The 17,006-nt window shown below is 41.5% G+C and overlaps 1 protein-coding gene across 1 annotated transcript in view; it reads right to left on the minus strand.

Moving 5' to 3' along the window:
* cep162 (centrosomal protein 162) overlaps positions 1 to 17,006 on the minus strand; it is a 126,505-nt gene that overhangs the window by 74,439 nt on the left and 35,060 nt on the right. Inside the window, 4 exon segments of the mRNA XM_084338190.1 lie at positions 323 to 554; positions 1,491 to 1,797; positions 13,438 to 13,498; positions 16,768 to 16,977. Coding sequence (XP_084194316.1) covers positions 323 to 554; positions 1,491 to 1,797; positions 13,438 to 13,498; positions 16,768 to 16,977 — 810 coding nt within the window.

Below are 17,006 nucleotides of genomic sequence, written 5' to 3' on the forward strand. Positions count from 1 at the left end.
CACATTGTACCCAACAGTACATGAGACATCCTTCTCTTATGAGAGCGACGGAGGAAGAGACAGAGGGGGAGGTAACAACTCCTTTTATACCTATTACCTGGCGGCAGCATTAGCAGCTCCGCCTATAGCGCCCTCTTGTGGAAACAGTTAGACACAGTTAGACAGTTACTTGCAATCATACATAACATCTAACTTTAACATGCCATATCGGCCGATATATCGTGCATCACTAATTTTAACATGTAGACCACTTATTTGAACAAAGAAAATACTATTATAACTTTATTAACTTGTGTTTGTAAGTTAGTTTTTGTGCGTTTACCTCGACTCTTCTCCGCGGGGGGCGTGGGCATGGGGCTGTGCGGCAGGGTCTGCCTGACCTGGGGCCTCCTCTGAGTGAGGGGAGACGGGGGTTTGGCTTCAGCCCTGCTGGACCCTGAGAAGTTGGAGGCCAGGGTGATCCTAGCGCCCCCTCTCCCCCTCCTCACTGCAGCCCCGCCGGGCTTCCTGACCGACGGTGTGGAGGAGCTGGCGATGGTGGAGCAACGGGGGGCCTGGGGAGAAACATCGTTGCAGAAAAAGTTAAGGATTACCCTTTATTTGTTTAATCCTTATTCGCCGTTGACTAAAGACACACACTTCTTCAATCAATATCTGAAATGAAATAAATAAATAAAAACACTAACCTTCTTACCGTCTTCTACCATCTTGCACTCTTTCCTACTATACTAATATGTCTTTACGACGATGCACTCAACACTGCAGCACCCAAGTTTGATGATCATTGTTACTCAGCTGATAGAGTTGTACACTTCCTGCCGACTTGTTGTCGTACAGAACTTGTAAGTCGCTTTGGATAAAAGCGTTCAGCTAAAATGACTAAGTGTAAATGTAAATGTTATTTAACCTTTATTTAACCAGGCAGGTCAATTAAGAACACATTCTTATTCACAATGATGGTCTGGTGAGAGGACCAAAGGGTCACAGAGAAAGAGGACAATCAAATTAAATAAAAATTAAATGGAAAATAGACAGACGATACATACATCACAGAGGTAAGGGAAATAATTAAAACACACATAAAACAAACAACCAAATACCACTACAAGGTATGTAATACATGAAGTATAACAGACAAAGTACAGTTTAAAGGCTGGGTGACAGTTGCAGGTGTGTGTAAACAACTCTGCGATCAATTTGTCCATTTTAAAAGTCTTTGCATCTCGTTCCAACTGCTGGGAGCAGCGGATTTAAATTACAATAGGTATTGCTATTTTTTCCATCTACATCATTTCATTGAGCCGTAATTAACACAACACAGGGATTCAGCATCCTCTGATGACACCACTGGCGGCTATATTCAAACTAATTAACTCTCAATAACTGTCAAAACTAAATTAATCCGTGGAAAACCGTATAGAGTCTTGGGATATGTGTGTGAGATGATGTGCAAAATAAGTCGCCGTTGTTTTTCACTGAATCCTTCTTACCTGTTGCCTCTTTGCTTTGCTGGGCTGAGTGGACGGGACAGGAGAGGGGCCATCCTGGTCCTGCATCAGCCTCTCTACCTCCTCCCTGACGGTCCAGGTCTGGTCCTGGACAGGGGGGTCTGGTCTCCTGGGCTCCCCCTCTACCTCCTCCCCGACGCTCCAGGTCTGGTCCTGGACAGGGAGGTCTGGTCTCCTGGCCTCCCCCTTCCTCACTGCAGGGCCCGGCTTGGCTGGTCGCTCAGGACTTTCCCCTGGGGACCTGATCTCCAGGGGTTCGTCTGTTCCGTCTGGGTGGAGCTCTGCATGGCTGTGACAAGGAGAACAACGAGGCAGCAGTAATTACATGTCATGTCCCTCACATGATGCAGTAAATACATGTCATGTCCCTCACATGATGCAGTAAATACATGTCATGTCATGTCCCTCACATGATGCAGTAAATACATGTCATGTCCCTCACATGATGCAGTAAATACATGTCATCTTCAAGTTTCAAGTTTCTTTAATAGTTGTCATACAGAAGTACAGAATACTTTTATACAAAATGCTTCTTACTGTTACGCTCCAGAGACTGTGCAAGACAAGATAAGTATGAAATAAAATAACATAGTATAGCATGTAAATTAGAAGTAAAAAAAAATGAGGTCAGTGTTCAGTATAGACATATGTACAATGTTCGATGCAGAATAGACGTAACTGAGTTACCATATAATATACAATACTGTGTAGTGTACTAATATACAATACTATATAGTGCAAGGCAGAAATAGGATGAGGTGCAATTTAGGTACAATTTACAGTAGGTGTACGAGTTGTAGTGCAAATCCTTTATCAATAAATATAAAGTGTGTTTGTGTGATCTAAAGTGTGGAGAGTGGGTGCTGCAGTGTTGTTTGTTTAAGTGAGTGTGTGCGTGTGGGTGTGTGTGCTGTGTGCATTTGATGGTTGTTGCATAGTGTTTATTGTTCGTTTAGCAGCCTGATGGCCTGGGGATAGAAGCTTCTTCTGAGTCTTTCTGTGCTCGCCTTAAGACTCCGGTATCGCTTGCCTGACCGCAGCAGTTCAAAGAGGCAGTTGTTCGGGTGGCTCGAGTCCTTAATAATTCTCTTAGCCTTCCCCTTGCACCGCTTGTTGTAAATGTTCTGGAGGGTGGGAAGCCCCCCTCCAATTGTGCGTTCGGCTGAACGTGTCACTCTTTGTAGTCTGCTACGGTCTTGTGCAGTGCTATTCCCAAACCAGGAGGTGATGTTGCCAGTCAGGATGCTCTCTATTGTGCATGAGTAGAAGTTCCTAAGGATCTTCTGACTGACTTGGAACTTCCTTAGGCGCCTGAGGAAGTAGAGGCGTTGTCGTGCCTTCTTCACAACACTGTCAATGTGTGTGGTCCATGTCAAATCCTCGGATATGTGGGCTCCGAGGTACTTGAAACTGTTCACTCTCTCAACCGGTGCCCCGTCGATGCTGAGGGGGCTGTAGTCCTTGACCCCCGACCGCCTGAAGTCCACAATCATCTCTTTTGTTTTGCTGACGTTCAGGGAGAGGCAGTTCTCCTGACACCACTGTGACAGGTTCTCTACCTCTTCCAGGTAGGCCCTTTCGTCGTTGGCAGAGATCAGGCCCACCACTACTGTGTCATCAGTAAATTTGATGATGGTGTTGTTGTTCCGCTGTGCTACGCAGTCATGTGTGTACAGGGAGTAGAGGAGGGGGCTCAGAACACAGCCCTGGGGGGCCCCTATGTTGAGCGTGATGGATGAGGAGGTGCAGTTGCCTGCTCTTACCACCTGGGGTCTGCCCGTCAGGAAGTCCAAGACCCACTGGCAGAGGTCATAGTTCAAGCCCAGGTCCCTGAGCTTGGCTATGAGTTTGGAGGGGACTATGGTATTGAATGCTGAGCTGTAGTCGATGAACAGCATTCTCACATAGTTCCCCTGCCTCTTGTCCAGGTGTGATGCTGCTGTGTGCAGCACATGGGCTATGGCGTCCTCCGTGGACCTGTTGGGGCGATATGCAAATTGCAGAGGGTCCAGGTTGATGGGGAGGGAGGAACAGATGTAGCCCTTCACTAGCTTCTCAAAGCACTTCATGGCTATGGAGGTGAGGGCTACAGGGCGGTAGTCGTTGAGGCAAGCGGGCGTAGATTTTTTGGGTACAGGGATGATGGTGGACTTCTTCAGACAGGTGGGGATGACAGCCTGTTCCAAGGACAGGTTGAAGATGTCAGTGAATACCGGGGCCAGTTGGTCGGCACAGACTTTTAGGACGCGGCCGGGGATGCCGTCCGGTCCTGCTGCCTTCCTGATATTCACTTTTTTAAAGATCCGTCTCACCTCATGCTCTGTTACCCTGAACACTGAGTCTCCATCAGCAGACCCCCCCCCCCCCCCCCCCATTGCCGTGGTTTGTAGGCTGGTGTTTTTATTCACAGCCTCAAACCTCGCATAGAAGGAATTGAGATCATTTGCTAAGGAGATGTCACTGTTCAGTTTGAGGGAGGTGCCTTTGTAATCTGTCATTGTTCTGAGGCCCTGCCACATGCCTCTAGAGTCAGCCTGTTCAAACTGAAGTTCAACTTTATCCCTGTAACGCCGTTTTGCCTCTATTACTGCTCTCCTGACGTTGTATCTTGCCATCTTGTGTTCTTCCATGTTGCCTGTCTCCAGCCCGGTGTTGTATGCTGATGTGCGCACTTTCAGAGCCTCACGGACGGATTTGTCTACCCAGGGCTTTTGATTTGGGTAGATTTTAATTGTGGTGGAGGGGATTGTTTCTTCTACCAGAGTACAGACATAGTCAAGCACCGTTTCAGTGTATTCGTTAATATTGGCTGTGTTATCACGGAATACACTCCAGTCTGTGCATTCAAGTGCAGCTTGGAGTGACTCCTCTGACGTCACGGCCCAACGCTTAACCTCTCGCGAGACCACCGGCGTTCGCTTGAGACTTTGTTTATACTTTGGCAAAAGGAATATGGCGGCGTGATCGGACTTACCGAATGGACTAAGAGCCTGTGACTTATACCCATTCTTAAATTGCGAGTATACATGGTCTAATATGTTCTCGCCTCTGGTGGGACAGGTCACATGCTGATAGAAATTCGGCAACACCTTTTTAAGACGCGCGCTGTTGAAATCACCCAGAACCACAATGGCAGCGTCAACGCTGGCTATCTGTTGTTTGTTTACCTCGTCGTGAAGTTTTGAAAGTGCGACCCCAGTGTTCGCGTGTGGTGGAATGTACACTCCGATGAGGATGATGGACGTTAACTCTCTTGGGAGGAAGAAGGGTCGACATTTTATCGTGATAAACTCCAGGTCTGGGGAGCAGTGGTTAGACAGTTCCTTTGCGTTGCCTAAATCGCACCACTCCTTGTTTATCATGAAGGCAATGCCGCCTCCTTTCTTCTTTAGTGACTCTTCTGCCGTCCGGTCCTTGCGGAGAACGAAGAAGTGGTCTGCCGGTTCTATTGCGTGATTCGGGACATCTGGACTCAGCCAAGTTTCTGTGAAACAGAGGACGTTACAATCCCGAATGTCCCTCTGGAATTGGATCCGTGCTCTGATGTCGTCCAGTTTATTTCCTATCGATTGCACATTGGCCAACAATATGCTGGGCAATGTGGTTCTGTGTCGTTTGGACCTCAGTCTGTTCCGGACCCCGGCTCTCTTCCCTCGTCGTCGCGGCGGCTTCTCCTGGTCTTGGCCATGGCCATAACAAAGGATCTCCGCTGGCCATTGTTGTTGTTCAGCAATCCGATCCAGAGAGCAATCCAATCGGTAAGTTTTTCTTAATCCAATGTCAATGATTGACTGACGGTCATACACATATAATGCACCAACAGTAGGTGCAAATAAAACTCGTAATACTATAAAAATTAACAAAAGAAAGCACAGTCTCGACGGAGCGATCAGAGAGGCAGCCGTTCGTTGCGGCGCCATAGTGTGATGCAGTAAATACATGTCATGTCATGTCCCTCACATGATGCAGTAAATACATGTCATGTCCCACACATGATGCAGTAAATACATGTCATGTCCCTCACATGATGCAGTAAATACATGTCATGTCCCTCACATGATGCAGTAAATACATGCCATGTCCCTCACATGATGCAGTAAATACATGTCATGTCCCTCACATGATGCAGTAAATACATGTCATGTCCCACACATGATGCAGTAAATACATGTCATGTCATGTCCCTCACATGATTCAGTAAATACATGTCATGTCCCACACATGATGCAGTAAATACACGTCATGTCCCACACATGATGCAGTAAATACATGTCATGTCCCTCACATGATGCAGTAAATACATGTCATGTCCCACACATGATGCAGTAAATACATGTCATGTCCCTCACATGATGCAGTAAATACATGTCATGTCCCTCACATGATGCAGTAAATACATGTCATGTCCCACACATGATGCAGTAAATACATGTCATGTCATGACCCTCACATGATGCAGTAAATACATGTCATGTCCCACACATAATGCAGTAAATACATGTCATGTCCCTCACATGATGCAGTAAATACATGTCATGTCCCTCACATGATGCAGTAAATACATGTCATGTCCCTCACATGATGCAGTAAATACATGTCATGTCCCTCACATGATGCAGTAAATACATGTCATGTCATGTCCCTCACATGATGCAGTAAATACATGTCATGTCCCACACATGATGCAGTAAATACATGTCATGTCCCTCACATGATGCAGTAAATACATGTCATGTCCCTCACATGATGCAGTAAATACATGTCATGTCATGTCCCTCACATGATGCAGTAAATACATGTCATGTCCCTCACATGATGCAGTAAATACATGTCATGTCCCACACATGATGCAGTAAATACATGTCATGTCATGTCCCTCACATGATGCAGTAAATACATGTCATGTCCCACACATGATGCAGTAAATACATGTCATGTCCCACACATGATGCAGTAAATACATGTCATGTCATGTCCCTCACATGATGCAGTAAATACATGTCATGTCATGTCCCTCACATGATGCAGTAAATACATGTCATGTCATGTCCCTCACATGATGCAGTAAATACATGTCATGTCCCTCACATGATGCAGTAAATACATGTCATGTCATGTCCCTCACATGATGCAGTAAATACATGTCATCTTCCACACATGATGCAGTAAATACATGTCATGTCCCTCACATGATGCAGTAAATACATGTCATCTTCCACACATGATGCAGTAAATACATGTCATCGTCCCTCACATGATGCAGTAAATACATGTCATGTCCCTCACATGATGCAGTAAATACATGTCATGTCCCACACATGATGCAGTAAATACATGTCATGTCCCACACATGATGAAGTAAATACATGTCATGTCCCACACATGATGCAGTAAATACATGTCATGTCCCACACATGATGCAGTAAATACATGTCATGTCCCACACATGATGCAGTAAATACATGTCATCTTCCACACATGATGCAGTAAATACATGTCATGTCGCACACATGATGCAGTAAATACATGTCATGTCCCACACATGATGCAGTAAATACATGTCATGTCCCACACATGATGCAGTAAATACATGTCATCTTCCACAAATGATGCAGTAAATACATGTCAGTTTTGAGTAAAACATCAAACATTTGTTTTTTCTTTCAAAAAATTATATCTTGCAGCATATTTTTAAGTTTTTCTTTCTTATATTAAAATATATTTAGTTTTTAAGAATTTGTAAAGGGTGGGCAAAAATAAGCATGTGCTTCAGCCTATTCCTTTTTTTCGGTCGTTGATTTTGGATTTTGTGTGTGAGCTTGCCTTGAATACCGTAATTCCTCTAATAGTAACCGGTATTCAATTAAAAACCGGGTCTCTATTAATGACCGGGTGCGCTGTTGAGCTAAGCAATTATAAGCCGGCCTCCTAATACAAGCCGGGTATATTTTGTTATTGTTGTTATATGCTGGCCTGGCTGTGCAGTAAATACCATATAATGGTATGGTGTTAATGTTTACCAAGAGAGTAAGCCTACCTCAGAATTGTATAAAACGAAGTTATTATTATTATTATTATTATTATTATTATTATTATTATTATTATTATTATTATTATTATTATTATTATACCAGTATTGTGATTGCACTATTTAACTTTTTTTGACCACCTGTAATTGCACTGTTTACTACCGTATTTCATACAGTACATGGTTTCAATAAATGAACCCAGTACATTTTACTGGGTTCAAACTGACACAAAATGTTGATTTATTCATTATGATCGGTTTGAAAATTAGAAATATAGGCCTCTCTCTTATACATGCCTCCTCCTAATACAAGCCTGGTATCCGCTACAGTTGAAACAAATACAAGCCGGGGTTACTATTAGAGGAATTACGGTATGTACATATGTGTGTTTGATTCGTCTGTAAACAAGACGGAAAAATAAACATTCATTCATCTTCCACAAATGATGCAGTCAGTGTTTGGGCCAATGAAGTGAGCTATACATCACCCCCCCCCCCCTGCTTGTATTGAGTATATGTAGTATATAAGTCTGGTGTTGTCAAGCTATTTAGATTAGATCAGATTCGGTTTCAAATTGAATTAGGTTTGTAAACATTGTTGATCAGAAAACAAATGTGTGTGTTTCTTGGTTTAGGATTAATTTATTGAATTATATTAGATTTTTTTGTCAAATTTATTGTCATTATGCAGCACAAGTACAGAAGTTTGGCATCCAACCAGAGCGCAAATGTAACCGTTAACATACAATGTACAGGTGATTAAACTGGATATAAAATATATAAATGAGTACTACTGAGTAATAGTGCTAATCAGATGTATGTACAGAGTTGTAGTATTAATATGTACAGTGATACAGGTATAAAGACACTATGGTAGTAAGTCATACTGGCCAACAGCGTAACTAGTAGGGCTGTCTTAAATACTTCGAAGCTTCGAAGATTCGTTCGATGGCACGAGCTTCGAACATAAAAAAAAAATCGAAGTTTAAAAAATAAAAAATATATTTTATTTTTTATTTATTTTTTGTGCCTCCAACATCTTGCGCCTTCATTCCAATGAAACGAAAGTAAGCGGCGACTTCCCGCCACCTCTCTACAACAAGCATGTGGAGATTATCTGTGTTGAAAACAACAAGGACATGTGCAGCAGACATGTCGACGAAGAAGTCATCAGACTTGTGGTTACACTTTAAAATATGCAAAGACAATGCCCAAAAAGCCGAGTGCCAGATATGCCAGAAGAAAATGGCATATCACAACTCTACAACAACTTTATCAAATCACCTAAAAAAAACGTAAGTATCGTTGTACACGACGGCGACGCCACACAAAACATTAATAAGGCTATGCCTATGCTGCTATGACTAATGTGTTACCAAGTTGGCTAATTTAATTGTAATCATCTGCTTCTGTAGGTGCATTGTCTGATATAATTATAAATTATAAATTAAATATAATATAGAGCACATTTAAAAACATCAAAGTTTACCAAAGTGCTGTACAAGTCCCACAACATAAGATAAAAAAAAATTAAAAAAATATTATAATTAATATATTTTTTTTTCTCCTCGAAGCTTCGAATTAAAAGTAGGTAAGGGATATGTACAAATATAGATATAGCTACAGATATGTAGAAAGGATTATATGCAGGTATGTACAGAAATATGTGGATAAATATATATATATATACGATAAGAATAAATTAGGGCTGTCAGTTTATCGCGTTAATTAGATTAATTAATTACACAGCAAATTATCGCGTTATGAAAATTAACTCAAAATTAATTAATTTAATTTTTATTTTTTTATACATTTTAATTTTTTTTTATCATTCATTCCATAAGAATGTAGAATACACATTTACAGACTTTTTTTTAATATGGTCCATTTGCATGTTCTTGGTATCTGATTCTAGGGACATCTATGAATCTCAGGGAATGTATTCCCAGTCAGAAATACTGTGGGCTAGATCCACAAAGAATGGATTGCACGGTGCAAGTTGCACCCTTACTTACAATTCATTATGAATTGAAAATGGGGGACCCTGATGTAAACAAGATGAAAGTCTTTCTCTGGTCTGCATCCCCTTAACAATTGTGTGTATTGAGCCGTACTGTATTGTACCCATTCTGCAATCTGTTAATAACATTTTCATTCAATCAATCAATCTGCCTGGTGATTGATTGAATGAAGATTATATTTTGAGTAAATTGTAATGAACCAAATGAGAATATCAATAATTTTTTTTTTATCTTTGACTGTGAATAACACCATGCTCAAATTGACCAGACCTGAAAAATCTAAGCAAATTAATAGATGGAAGATGATTAAACAGAACGTTTTGTAGATACAGTACTGAATTCTGCCATCCGGACACATGCAATTTGAAATATGATTATAGAATATAGAATATCAGGCATAAAATGGTTATGCGATTAAAATGCGATTAATTAGATTAATTAATTACAAATCCTGTAATAAATTAGATTAATTTTTTTAATCGCCTGACAGCACTAGAATAAATATATACAGCATTATTGTTCATGCTATCATGCAGAGTTGTATGGGTTATATGCAGGTGTGTATTTATATTGTATGTATGGATAAGTTGTGCAATAAGTGCAATAGTAATATATAGGGATGCTCGATATTGGCTTTTTTACCGATACCGATATACCGATATTGTCCAACTCTTAATTTCCGATACCGATATCAACCAATACCGATATATGCAAGGTCCCCCCCCCCCCCCCCCCCCCCAAAAAAAACGGAATAATTTCAGGTAATTAACATTACATATCTCTTGTCGTGGAATTAACACAATATTATGCATACTTTTGACAATAAATCAAATCAGAATCTGTTCTTACTTGCTTGCCTGGGTAAATAAAGGTTAAATAAATGTAAAAAAAAAATATATATATATATATATATATATTTTTTTTTTTTGGAAACCAGATACCGATATTTTCCGATATCACATTTTAATGCCGATATCGGTAGGCCGATAATATCGGACATCCCTAGTAATATACAATGTACATTACTATCGGCTATGACGCCCACATTTCCCCAAGGAGATCAATAAAGGAATATCTTATCATATTTGATCTTAAAACTCTTTCACATTCTTGTGTAGCTCCACAGTTAAATCCAAAGGAAGGAATGGAAACTGAAGAGCAAATAGAAACACATCCATTCATACAATATAAATACCTACCTGCATATAACCCATACAACTGCATGATAGCATGTACAAATAATGCTGTATATACCGTATACAGTATATAAATTTATTCATACCATATATATATCCACATCTGTCTGTACATACCTGCATATAATCCTTTTTACATATCTGTAGATTAACTGGAGATGGCTGTGGACACTGTGGAGTCCTTCCGCTTCTTGGGAACCATCATCTCCCATGACCTCAAGTGGGAGCTGAACATCAGCTCCCTCATCAAGAAAGCACAGCAGAGGATGTACTTCCTGCGGCTACCTGACGGTAGTGATGCACGATATATCGGCCGATATGGTAATTTTTTTTACACATCGGTATCGGGCCGATATCAAGATTGGGCCGATATTAACACTTTAAGGACCAGCCACGAGTTAACTCGTGTTTCGATTCCACCCGTTGAGGACCTCGTGGCAAGTTGTTATTGTTTTATTCCATATTAATAAACGGATCAAGATCCCGGATCGACTCTGCAGATTTACCCGCCAGATCCTCTTAGGGGCGCCATCGCTCCACTGCAGTATCATTGAGGCCGAATGGGAAAATTATTTTTTTTACTGTCTGGGGCGTCTCATATGAGCCTGGATCCCAGCCGAACATCCTCCATCTTTGATCACGTTACGGAACGCAGATTTCAGCCTGGAATAATGGGATTTATGATCAGCCAATGGACATATCGATCTACCAGATGCCGATGAATAATGACGAAATGCTGCCGGCGATCACGGGCTGACGGTAGGATATTATTCACCCAAATTACAGCCGGATTGGACATTGTTGTAACACGCAAGCGATCGATCAGTGAATATGGCTACTTGAACGCACACTGTATTGCTAATCAATAATACTGATCGGCGTCCCCCGCCGCCCCCATTTCATCCATAGATGCTCTGTAATAGTCCGGATGCTAAGCAGTTTGTTTTATTTCATTCGTATATATACAACAGAAATGGCGTTTGATATAACGTGACTAGCCTTTAGCCTCATATCTAGCTTCCCAGAAAAAAGACGAGACGAAAACTGCGATAAAGCTTATATTCACGACGCTATAAAATGACAACCAACCGATGGATTTTTATTTTCTTTAAGCCATTATGAAGGTTTATGCACTCAAGTGACAATGAGAATGGACAGATAGCAATACTATAAAGCAGTGGTTCTCAAACTTTTTACACCAAGTACCACCTGAGAACGTAGCTGGCTCTCCAAGTACCACCATATGACCGGTGTTAAAATACAGTCTATTCAGCTATGCACAGTTCACGCAGGAGGCAAATGTATTCCTAATACCATTATTTATTGTTAACTTTTGTCAGACACAGCCACAATGTACAAAGGGATAGCACTAGAACTCGCAAACTCTTCCACACAACTCATACAATGCAAGGGGCATTGAGAACATAATAACTAACATTCTCACATAGCAAGTGAGAAAATTAAGAACTGTATTTCAGCAAATGTACTTAATTCTCTCTCTATCTCTCTCTCTCTCTCACACACAGCAAGCAATTGTCCTTCATTCTCTCACACTCACACACACACACACACACACACACACACACACACACACACACACACACACACAATTATTTTGTTACAAAAACTTAATTTCCTGCATTCTGGTGCAGGCATTTTTGAATGTTTACCCTTTAAATGCCAGTGTTTGTGATGGGCATCACAAATTATTGTAAAAAATAAAAGAAAACACATATTCAATAAATATTTGAATTTTTACACTTTAAATGCCAGTTTGTGTGATGGCATCACAAATTATTGTTAAAAAAAAACACACACAAAAAGTAAAATATTTTCAATATATCAAATGCAAAGTAAATTTTTCTGGGGGGGATTATTACAGGCTAGGCATGTGTCAATGATTAGCAACAACACAGATTTTGATTTTTTGTAATGTCAGATTTAACACCAACTCTTTTCAGAAAAGTGGGAGTACTTTTTTATCTGACATTACAAAAAATCTAAAAAAAATAAATGGTTATGATCAGGGCTGAAGTTGAATTAAAGATTTATGACTGTTTAGACTGCATTACTCTCTGTCACAGTGATCTCCTGGTTGTTCCCCACTTAGGTTATCTAACTATCGCGCTGCCGCAACCAGAAACACTGGCCTGGCCTGCTTCTAAGTTCAGTGGCCTGACTGCAAAAAAAATAAAAAATAAAAAATGTGGTGCTTTTTTGTAAATGTTTTCAAGTACCACCAGCAGTACCACCAAGTACCACTAGTGGTACGCGTACCACAGTTTGAGAACCACTGCTATAAAGTATATATATAGCTGTTAGAAATCGGTTTGTTGACAAACCCTGGTCGTCCAGAACCATATTACACTGCAAACCGTGGTCGCCAATGTGTTAAATATATATATATATATATATATAGATATATATATATATATATATATATATATTTTTTTTTTACATGTTTTGGTCTTAAATAGTTTCAAAATATCAGCCATTTCTGGAAATAAGTTGCAAAAGTAAAAAAAAAATATGCGTTTTGGAAAATAGCTCCTTATTTGATTATCATAAAAAAGTGTTTTCTATACAGAGATATTGACATCGGTAAATATCTGTATCGGCCAGAACAGCAATATTAATATCGGTTATCGGTATCGGCCACAATTTTCACATGGGTGCGTCACTACCTGACGGGCTGCAGGGTGAAGCCTCTGATGGGCCGCAGCAGCTCCTCCACGGTGGGCAGGTCTGAGGAAACACACACAGTACACACTAGTCTCATCTTCACCCTAGTCAAGTTCCAAGTTCAACTTGACTTTATTTGCCATGTTTTGGAATTATAGAGCTTATAGAGTTTCAAAACAGAGGAGGAACATTTAAAACAAACCAAACAGACGTATTACAAGAATACATGTAAGCAGACACAGACGTTACTGCACATAAACATACAGTACACAATTTCAGAGCAGCCACAGCAACAACAATAAAAACAGCAACAACAACAACAATAACTAGGGATGCCCCGATCGATCGGCCACCGATCGTTATCGGCCGATACTCAGTATAAATATGCAATCTGTGAATTCCGATAATTAGTCATATTCGCCGATAGCGGAAACCGATCAAGCGAAGCTCTCACTCGCTGTCTGTCTCAGACACACACGACCTGCAAACTGCCGCTGCTCCTCCTCCCTAGCCCCGCCCGCCCCCGTGTAGAGTTTGTAAACAAAGAGGTGCGGCTCCTCTGCTCGAGTCTGTAGTGCACTGCATTCGACCTGCGCTAACGTTAGCTACCTAGCTATCGTTACTGTTTAAACAAAATTACCCAGTCAACTATTCACGTTTAGTAGGCATTGTCTAACGGTATTTAGCCGGCTAGCTACCGATAGCTCCTGATATCAACAAATGATCCAGAAAGTCTAGTAGTTCATGTTCATACCTCAGTTAGCTTGCGTTAGCTGACGTTCGTTTACTGTTCAAAACGAAATGTCCCATTGAACTAAAGTTCTGTCTTAACGTCATCTAGCCGGCTAGCAGTAGCTACAGATAGCTCTTGATATCAATGTCTTATAACATTGATTTAATGCGTATTCGAGCTGAGGGCTTGCTGAATGTGAAACGACCAAAGCACTTAACGTTACCAATGGGGTCCCGCTGCAGCGCCGGAGAATCCTTTTGAGCTGGGCTACTAGAGTACACACAGACAGTGGAGCTGTTTGCAGATAGTGAGCATTTTGACTTGTTGCGTGGTGGCGATGTCTCGCAGTCGCAGATAATACAAGTACAAGTCTAATTATATAATATATATATTTTATAAAAAAAAAAAAAAAAAAACTTTTTATATAAAATAATTTTTAATTTCCTTTTAATCAAAAACAATCGGTATCGGATCGGTATCGGCCGATATGGATCACGACGATCGGTGATCGGTATCGGTGGCAAAAAACGTGATCGGGGCATCCCTAACAATAACAGCAGCAACAATAACAACAGCAATAGCAGCAGCAACAAAAAAAACAACAACAACAGCAACAATAACAACAGCATCAGCAACAGCAACAACATATCAGCAGAGCAACAAAAGCCCTTTGTGTGCCAAAGGGTTGAGATTGAGACACCTTCACTTGTTAAAAAAAGGTTATTTTAAAAGAGTTGAATAAGTAAGGGATAATGTATAGCTAGCTACGAGGTCATTGTCGCAAAATAATTGACCGACACGGAGTTTAAAATACAGAGGCGCCTCGCCGAGGTGTTTTAAATGTAGTGAAGGTCAATTATTTTGCGACAATGACCTCGTAGCTAGCTATACATTATCCCTTACTTATTCAACTCTTTTAAAATAACCTTTTAAAAAAATCAAATGCAGACGCAGTTCTGTTCCGTCGCTCCCGCTGTCATCGCCGGCAGCCGGCAGATCTGTGGTCTGATTGCACTGATGACTGAGTGCAGCTGTGCACATGCTGAGCAGCTTTCATGACTGCGATCTGTGTGTCAGTGGGCTTGATTGGTCCAGCTGCGCACAGCGGTCATTATTGCTCGGCAGAGGTCCGTTATCGAGTAATAACGGACCTCTGACGAGCGCTATTGACCAATCACAATCAAGCATTTCGGCAAATGTTAAAACGCCATGTACCGGTAATAACATACAATAATATACACATACAATAAATATCATTTTTTTGTCCACTTTTTCTCCTTATTTTTCTCCCATCCCAATTTCGTGTTTACAATTCTCCCCTCCCCTGTCTTGAACATTGCTCGACTATGCCCCCCCACTGGTCGGTTGTAGGGAGGATAGAAGCCTTGCATCACGTGTCCCCTCCGGTACACGAGGAGGCAGCCTGTCGCATCTTTTCACCAGACAGCGCGGACTCTCAGTGGCGAGGAGTAACGCATGGGAGGCTCACACTACCCCCACTACTTCCTGTCTCTGCTGTGCAGGCGTCACCCAACCGACCTGTAGGAGTCGCTGTCCACAACGTCCAGATTACCACCCATCTATTTCCACCCGCTGACTCTGCCAATTGAGCCAGTATGATGGCCGGCCCAAGCCAGAGGCAATGCTGACACCCGGATTCGAGACCGGAGTCTCTTGCATTGGTGACGAGCACAATCTCCGCTGCGCCACCCAGCCGCCTACAATAAATATCATTATAAATAAAGGTGACTTATGATTTGAGGCCTTTTTTCCACATAACCTAGGAGTACACTGCAGGATGAGAGACCCTGGCACACCACTATAGGTTACGTTCACACTGCAAGCTTTAGTGCTAAATTCTGAGTTAAATTATTTTGAACTGGTCACGCTCCTGAACTGATCCACACGCACAAATTAACAATAATGACAAAGGACACTGAAGTCACAGTTTATGGTTTAATTTAGTACAGTTTTGAGTAAAACATCAAACTTTTGTTTTTTTTCAAAGAATTATATCTTGCAGCAGATAAAAAATATATATTATATATTAAAATATATTTAGTTTTTAAGAATTTGTAAAGGGTGGGCAAAAATAAGCATGTGCTTCAGCCTATTCCTTTTTTTCTGTCATTGATTTTGGATTTTGTGTGTGAGCTTACTTTGAATACCTGTACATTTGTGATTTTTTTTCTTTTTGTAAGTCCACACAAGTGTGTTTTTGATTTATCTGTAAACAAGACCGAAAAATAAACTTCATTCATCATTTAAAAGTCGAATGCAGTGGAGGGCCAGCTAATTAAAACAAATCAGACCTGTATCTGATTTAGGAGAACATATGAAAGTGGCCCAAATCAGAATTGAAAAGATCAGATTCCATCTGACTTGTGCTGTTCACACTGTCATGCAAGAAAAACGATCCGAGTCACATTATGAGCAGATTTGGGCCACTTTTGCCTGCAGTGTGAACGTAGCCAAAGTAAGCCAGGAGGCTCTCTTCGTTACTTTGCAAACGAGCCGGTTCAGACTGTGAGGCTGCCATGTCAAGGCTGATCTGGGCTGATCTAGGCTAGAAGTTAGCCCCCCCCCCCCCCTCCCCAACCTGATTCTGCTGTAGAGGCCGGCTGCAGTGTTCCTCTGGAGCGTTCCGGAGGAGAGGGGGGGGAGGCGTGGTCGCTGCTGCTCCTCTCCCTCCTCGCTGGGGATGAACGTCCCTCCTCCGGCCCCTCCTCCTCCGCAGAGTGGCTGATCTGTCTGTAGGCCTCCTGGAGGGCCTCCATCTCACTGCCTGCACTCTGCCCATAGGACTGAGCTGCAGGGAAGAAGAGTAATAAAGAACAT

This window comes from Notolepis coatsorum (genome assembly GCF_963971535.1).
Source record: "Notolepis coatsorum genome assembly, chromosome: 2".
Taxonomy (NCBI): domain Eukaryota; kingdom Metazoa; phylum Chordata; class Actinopteri; order Aulopiformes; family Paralepididae; genus Notolepis; species Notolepis coatsorum.